The sequence below is a fragment of the Chiloscyllium plagiosum genome, chromosome 1, assembly GCF_004010195.1.
Source record: "Chiloscyllium plagiosum isolate BGI_BamShark_2017 chromosome 1, ASM401019v2, whole genome shotgun sequence".
NCBI classification, from domain to species: Eukaryota; Metazoa; Chordata; class Chondrichthyes; order Orectolobiformes; family Hemiscylliidae; genus Chiloscyllium; species Chiloscyllium plagiosum.
Genome location: NC_057710.1, coordinates 97,409,622 through 97,417,598, shown reverse-complemented (window position 1 = coordinate 97,417,598; position 7,977 = coordinate 97,409,622). Strand labels below are relative to the sequence as shown.

The following is a 7,977-nucleotide window of genomic DNA, read 5'->3' as shown; positions in this document are numbered from 1 at the left end:
AGCAGAGTGCTTTAGGGAACATCTCCGAGACACCCGCACCAATCAACCAAATCGCCCCGTGGCTCAACATTTCAACTCCCCCTCCCACTCTGCCGAGGACATTGAGGTCCTGGGCCTCCTTCACCGCCGCTCCCTCACCACCAGATGCCTGGAGGAAGAACGCCTCATCTTCTGCCTCGGAACACTTCAACCCCAGGGCATCAATGTGGATTTTAACAGTTTCCTCATTTCCCCTTCCCCCACCTCATCCTAGCTTCTAACCTCCAGCAACTCGATCCCCTGACCTGTCCGGACTTGTCCGACCTGCCTAGCTCCTTTTCCACCTATCCACTCCACCCTCTCCTCCCTGACCTATCACCTTCATCTCCTTCCCCACTGACCTATTGTACTCTATGCTACTCTCTCCCCACCCCCACCCTCCTCTAGCTTATCTCTCCACGCTTCAGGCTCTCTGCCTTTATTCCTGAAGGGCTTTTGCCCGAAACGTCGATTTTGCTGCTCGTCGGATGCTGCCTGAATTGCTGTGCTCTTCCAGCACCACTGATCCAGAATCTGGTTTCCAGCATCTGCTGTCATTGTTTTTAACTTGTTCATAATTGACCCTAGGGAGAAAGTGAGGTCTGCAGATGCTGGAGATCAGAGATGGAAATGTGTTGCTGGAAAAGCGCAGCAGGTCAGGCAGCATCTAGGGAACAGGAGAATCGACGTTTCGGGCATTAGCCCTTCTTCAGGAATAAAGGCAGAGAGCCTGATGCGTGGAGAGAAGGGCTTCCTGAAGAAGGGCTAATGCCCGAAACGTCGATTCTCCTGTTCCCTAGATACTGCCTGACCTGCTGCGCTTTTCCAGCAACACATTTCCATAATTGACCCTAGCCTTTCCAGACTCCCCCCAACAACCTATCCATTACTGATTTAAGGTTCACCAGTCTTTGGTTCCCTGGATTTTCCTTACAACCTTTCTTAAATAACGGCACATTAGCCAACCTCCAGTATTCCGTCACTTCACCGACGGTTGGGAATGATACAAATATTTAATTAGACTCAGCAATCTTTTACCTAGCTTCCTACAAAGTTCTAGAAAACACCTGATCAGATCCTGAGGATTTATCTACCTTTATGTTTTAAGACCTCCACCACCTCTTCTGTAATATGAACCTTTTTCAAAACATCACTATTTATTTCCAAGTTCCCTAGCTTCACTGTCTTTTTCCATAGTAAATACAGAGAAGAAATATTTGTTTAGTATCTCACCCACCCCCTGTGATTCCACACAGATGACCACATTGATCTTTAAGGGGCCCTAATCTCTCTCTCGTTACTCTTTTGCCCTAATGTAACTACAGAATCTCTTTGGATTCTCCTTAACTATTTGCCTAAAGCTATATCCCACCCCCCTTGATCTTCTTCTTAGGTGTACAATGGGATGCAATGGCCTACTGGTATTGCCACTGGACTGTTAATCCAGAGACCCAGCTAATAATCTGAGTTAAAATCCTGCCATGCCAGATGGCGGAACTAAGGATCCAATGATGACAATGATCTGTCCTTTACGGAAGAAAACTGCCACCCTTATCTGGTCTGGCTTACATATAACTCCAGAATCACAGCAATGTGATTGACTTTTACCTGGCCGCTGGGCAAGGATTGATGGCCTAGCCAATGATGCCCACATCCCATTAATGAATTAAAAAGACAACTGGCCTTATATTTCTGAAGAATTCACTTGGTCCCAGCTGCCTATAACTGACACACCTCTTGCCTAGAGCCTCAATTTCTCTCGTCACCCAGCATTTGCTACACCAACCAGTCTTGCCCTTCATACTAACAGTAATGTACTGTCTCTGAACTTGCTACCTCACTTTTAAAGACTTCCTAACCGCCGTTTTAAATGCGAATAGCCTCCCCAATCAACATTAAAGTTCCTACCTAATATCATTATCCTTACTCTAATATAGATCTTTAAGTTTTTGATCAGTTCTATCCTGTTCCATAAATACATTTAAAACAAATAGAATTATGATCACTTGCCTCAACATACTCGCGCACTGACAGCTCAATCACTAGCCCAATCTTATTTCCCAACAGAAGATCAACTATAATTCCTTCTCTAGTAGGTACACCCACAAATTGAAGGAGGAGGTGGTTTACTTGTATACAGAAATTCCATCGCACCCAAGCCCTTCGCACCATGACAGCCCCTGAACACAGCTGTAATGTTATCCCTAACTAAAAACTCCCACTTCCACTCCTCTCTTGCCTTCCTTTCCATCTTTCCTGAAGTACCTATGCCTCAGAACATTGAGGTGCCATTCCTGCCCACGAGTCACCCGCAACAGAACAAGCAAATTTTCTGCAAGGATATCGGTCCACTTCCAATTCAGGTGGATTGAATGACTATATACAGATCATTTCTACCTCTGAAGAGATCTCATAGGTCCAAAGAAAAACATCCTTCCCTCCTACACCAGCTCCTCAGCTGTGCAATAACCTGCTCTACCCTCCCTCACATATGGTACCAGTAATAGTCCAGATATTACTATTGGAGGACCTATTTTGAACATCCTGCCTAGCTTCCATATTATCTCTGCAAAACCTCATCCCTTTCTCTACCTATGCCCATTAGTACAAACATGCACAATGATCTACTGCTGACCACTCTCCCCTTTCAACATATTCTGCACCCTCTCAGACACCCTTGACTCTAGCACCAGGGAGGCAACATACCATCTTGATATCTCGCTGATGGCAACAGAAGGGTCTACGCCAGAGACTAGAGTCCCCTATTACAACCTGACAGACTCCTCATTACACAGAGTCAAAAACTGTGGCGCAGGAAAAGCGCAGGTCAGACAGCATCCAAGGAGCAGGACAGTCGATATTTTGGGCATAAGCTGTTCATCAGGAATGTGGAGGGGGAAGGAGGCTGGACGGAAAGGTAGCTGGGAAGGCAATATGTGGAAGCAGGTAGGGTGTAATTGTGATAGGTTGATGGGGAGGATGGAGCAGATAGGTGGGAAGGAAGATGGACGGACAAGACAGGTCAAGAGGACAGTTCTGAGTTGGATCTAGGATGAGGGGGAGAGGGTGGAAAGAGGCGATTTGAAAACTAGTGAAGTCGATGTTGATACAGTGTGCTTGAAGGGTCCCAAGGTGGAAGATGAGGAGTTCTTCCTCCAGTTGGCAGGTGCTTTGATTTAGTGATAGTGGTGGCCCAGGACTTGTATGCCCCTGGAAAAGCTGAAGTGGTTGGCCACAGAGCAGTGGGTACATGTCCCAGAGATGTTCCCTGAAACGCTCCACTCATTACAGTAGAGCCAGTTATGGTACCAGAAACCTGGCTATCAGAGCTTTGCTCCCCTGGGAGGCCATTGCCCACACACCCTATACTATCCCAAACATCATACCTGTTTGAGATAGAAATAGCCACAAAGAGACTCCTACACAACGTGGCTAACTCTTCTACCATTCTTAGCAATCAAGCATCTACTTCACATTATCTACTTTTAAGCTTTTTTCTGAAAATTATGCACCAATATGCAGTAGTCCCAATGTCCTGAGCAGTCACTATTATAAATTCATCACTGCCCAAATGAGCCTTGAACATATGCACTTAAAGAGCATACAACGAAGTTACCACTGAAGTAGACATGTCAAATCTTCACTCAGGCCTGCAAAATAACTAGACCAACATTTTTTAGGCAAAGTTGCCACCAGAAGTTAACAGATGCTTAAAATTAGTTACCTTCTTTTTCTTCACACCAAGAAGACTGAGTTCTAGGTTAATGTGATTAAATTCTCTGCGCAACATCCCTCGAGGCCCCTTTACAATGACTGTTCGGCCCTTCAAAGTCACATCAACTGTAAACAGATAATACTCATTACAGCACAAAGTATAATAACTGGTTATGAACATAAAACCTAAAAAAGGAGTTAGATACTGTACCGCTGTCAGGAATGTCAACAACCTGGTTGCTGAGAATGGTCTTCATTCTGAGAAACAAATAAAAATTGTTTAAGATAATATAAAAAGCAATACAACAGCATAATTTGCAAAGCTAAGTCGCAAATCAATAAGTACAGCAGTCAGCTGCAATGAGCATTACATGGAAGCGTATCCTTAGAAAACTTTAACAGGGGTCTCCAACACGAATATGGTACTAAAAACACTATTGTGCAGAGTTGTTCTTTTTGAATCACATTAAATTAAGACACTTATTTATATCGTGTATTTTACAAATTCAGCATGTCACAAAGCATTTTATAACCAAAGCATTCCTTTTTGAAAGTCATTGTCACAACGTGGGAAACACAGCAGCCCATTTGCACAGGTCTCAGGAAAAACTGTAAAATTTATGTTAAAAAAAAATCTGTTCTTGAGATGTCTAATGAGGGATTAACATTATTTAGGACACCAGGAGTAAATCTTCAGCTCCTTAAAACAATGTCTGAGGATGTGTTACTTCAAACTGACAGGAAAGATGGGGGCGCAGCTTAACATTCCAAATCAAGAGAAACACCTCCAATAATCTTGATTGCATATGCTGGATTCAGGCCATATGTGCCTGCACAACTAATCATGATGAATAAAAACCAAAAGAGCTGTGGACGCTGTAAATCAGAAACAAAAACAGAAATTGCTGGAAAAACTCAGCAGATCTGAGAAACCCAGTTCGGAGGAAGAGATACTTTCTCTCCAATGCTTTGGTTCGACTGGAATAAGAGGTCTACAACGTGGCCAAAATTTACTCCAATATCAATACCAAGTCCTTTTTTTTTGTCTGCAAAAACACTCTGTGCATTATTTGGCTGCCGTATTATTTACATTTCGACGATGACGACAGTTCAGGACATCCAACAGAAGACAGTAGGCGAGGTGTCTAACGGAAAACAGCAATTTAGCAAGAAGCTGTTAAGCTGAGAGGCTGACTTTTCAGTGGGATTGACACTGATCAAATCTGTTTTTAATTGGAATTCCTGAAACTCAAAAGATTTGATGGTTCATGTGGGAGACACACAGGCAGTGATTATGTTAGTGCGAGTTGACAATAGGCTGCGAAGAAGACTCGGCCACTTGCAATCAACACCTACACCCTCCACTTAAGTGGCACCAGGGTTCCGTTTGGGTTCCCACAGCTATACGGGATCTTCACGCTGGGTTCATTAAAACCCGGTTCCGGTGCGTTCAGTCTGACAACATTGACCCCTCGGAGCGACGTGGTCTTCAAACCGGAACGCGGTTAACTCTTCGTCCCAAGGCCTGAAGCGCAGGCTCGGTCACAGGAGACGCACAAAGTTAAGCCTCATCCGCCACAAAAACGCAGGCAATACTGCCCTGAGCCGATGCACAAACTTGCCCCCTTTCTTTTAAGGCGAAACTCAGCCCCTCAGATGCGCAGAGGCAGCCGATGAAGGCCGATTCCCCAGAGTAGGTTAACTCCCCATATCTCACCTCGCTCAAGATGGAGGAAAGGAAAGTATACTCCCGTCTGTCCACAGTTGTAGAGGAGCGTACCGCGTCACCGTGATACGTCAGCACGCACAGCCGCGGTCAGGACTAACACTTCCGGTAGGTTTCCCTCTCGTCCCATTCATTGCTCAACCGACTGCAGTGGGTTCAGTTGTTTACTAACTAATGGTTTCATTTCACGAATTGTTTCTGTTATTTTACTTGTGCATTAAATGAAAATATTTTCCTTTGATCGAGGTCATTTGCCATGAATAAATTGGCTGTAAGGGATGGATAGAATCTAACTTATTTCTATAATTAAAACTGCTCGCCGGACTTGTAAAGCGGTTAAGGCAAATACTCATAAAATTGTAAAGATGTAATGCACCTGTAAAATCCAATGAAACCGAAAGACTTCGATTTAGAAAGCATAAATGCACAACTGATGTCTATCTAACATTAATGAATGTGCATCCTCGATCTCAACCTTTAATGAAATGAGTTAAAAATCACACAACGCCAGGTCATAGTCCAACAGGTTTATTTGGAAGTATAGTTTAAATTAGAGTGGTGCTGGAAAAGCACAGCAGGTCAGGCAGCATCCGAGGAGCAGGAAGATCGACATTTCGGACAAAAGCCCTGCATCAGGAATAGAGGCAGGGAGCCTCCAGGGTGGAGGGATAAATGGGGAGAAGGTAGCAAAGAGTACAATAGGTGAGTGGGGGTGGGGATGGAAGTGATAGGTCAGAGGGGAGAGTGGAGCAGATAGGTGGGAAGGGAGATTGGCAGGTAGGACAGGTCATGGGGACAGTGCTGAGCTGGAAGGTTGGAACTGGGGGGGGGAGGGAAAATGAGGAAACTTGTGAAGTTCACATTGATGCCCTGGGGTTGAAGTGTTCCGATGCAGAAGATGAGGCGTTCTTCCTCCAGGCGTCGGCTGGTGAGGGAGTAGCAGTGGAGGAGGCCCAGGACCTGCATGTCCTCGGCAGAGTGGGAGGGGGAGTTGAAATGTTGGTCCACGGGGCAGTGGGGTTGATTGGTGCGGGTATCCTGGAGATGTTCCTTGAAGTGCTCTCTCCAATGTAGAGGAGACCGCATTGGGAGTAACGGATACTATAACTGACATTGGTGGATGTGCAGGTGAAAGTTTGATGGATGTAGAAGGCTCCTTTAGGGCCTTGGATGGATGTGAGAGAGGAGGTGTGGGCACAGGTTTTGCAATTCCTGCGGTGGCAGGGGAAGGTGCAAGGATAGGAGGGTGGGTTGTTGGGGGGCTTGGACCTGACCAGGTAGTCATGGAGGAAACGGTCTTTGCGGAAAGCTGAAAGAGGTGAGGAGAGAAATATATCTCTGGTGGTGGGGACCATTTGGAGGTGGTGGAAATGTCGGCGGATGATGCGGTTAATGTGAAGATTGGTAGGGTGGAAAGTGAGAACCAGGGGGGTTCTGTCCTTGTTACAGTTAGAGGGGTGGGATTTGAGGGCGGAAGTGTGGGATGTGGACGAGATGTGTTGGAGGGCATTTTCAAGCACGTGGGAAGGGAAATTGCGTACTCTAAAGAAGGAGGCCATCTGGTGTGTTCTGTGGTGGAACTGGTCCTCCTGGGAGCAGATATGGCGGAGGTGGAGGAATTGGGAATACGGGATGGCATTTTTACAAACCCACCGACTCCCACAGCTACCTTGATTACACCTCTTCCCACCCTACCTCTTACAAAAATGCCATCCCATATCCCCAATTCTTCCGCCTACGCCGTATCTGCTCACAGGAGGACCAGTTCCACCACAGAACACACCAGATGGCCTCACCTCCATCCAAAGCAGCCTTGCACATCCATCAAAGTTTCACCTGCACATCCACCAATGTCATTTATTGTATCCATTGTTCCCGATGCGGTCTCCTCCACACTGGACGCCTCCTCGCAGAGCGTTTCAGGAAACATCTCCGGGACACCCGCACCAATCAACCCCACCGCCCCATGTCCCAAAATTTCAACTCTCCCTCCCATTCTGCTGAGGACATGCAGGTCCTGGGCCTCCTCCACCGCCGCTCCCTCACCAGCTGACGCCTGAAGGAAGAATGCCTCGGAACACTTCAACCCCAGGGCATCAATGTATACTTCACCAGTTTCCTCATTTTCCCCTCCCTCCACCTCACCCCAGTTCCATCCTTCCAGCTCAGTACTGTCCTCATGACCTGTCCTACCTGCCAATCTCCCTTCCCACCTATCCACTCCATCCCCACTCCCATTCACCTATTGTACTCTTTGCTACCTTCTCCCCAGTTCCCCCTCCACATTTATCTCTCCATCCTGGAGGCTCCCTGCCTCTATTCCTGATTAAGGGCTTTTGCCCGAAACGTCGATTTTCCTGCTCCTCAGACGCTGCCTGACCTGCTGTGCTTTTCCAGCACCACTCTAATCTAAACTTTGGTTTCCAGCATCTGCAGTCCTCACTTTTGCCTTATTTGGAAGTAGTGGCTTTCGAAGCATTGTCCCTTCGTCAGGTAATGAAATGCTCAGTTCAATGGCA

The 7,977-nt window shown here is 46.4% G+C and overlaps 1 protein-coding gene across 1 annotated transcript in view; it reads right to left on the bottom strand.

Annotated features, from left to right (window-relative positions):
• The window catches only part of rpl9 (ribosomal protein L9), a 20,535-nt gene extending 15,062 nt beyond the window's left edge, over positions 1-5,473 (bottom strand). The window contains exons 1-3 of the mRNA XM_043692816.1: positions 5,450-5,473; positions 3,944-3,990; positions 3,743-3,858 (exon numbers count right to left, since the gene is read on the bottom strand). Of these exons, the coding sequence (XP_043548751.1) occupies positions 3,743-3,858; positions 3,944-3,989 (162 nt within the window). The 5' untranslated portion in view covers position 3,990; positions 5,450-5,473. The remainder of the gene's footprint in view (positions 1-3,742; positions 3,859-3,943; positions 3,991-5,449) is intronic.
• Positions 5,474-7,977: the final 2,504 nt, after the last annotated feature.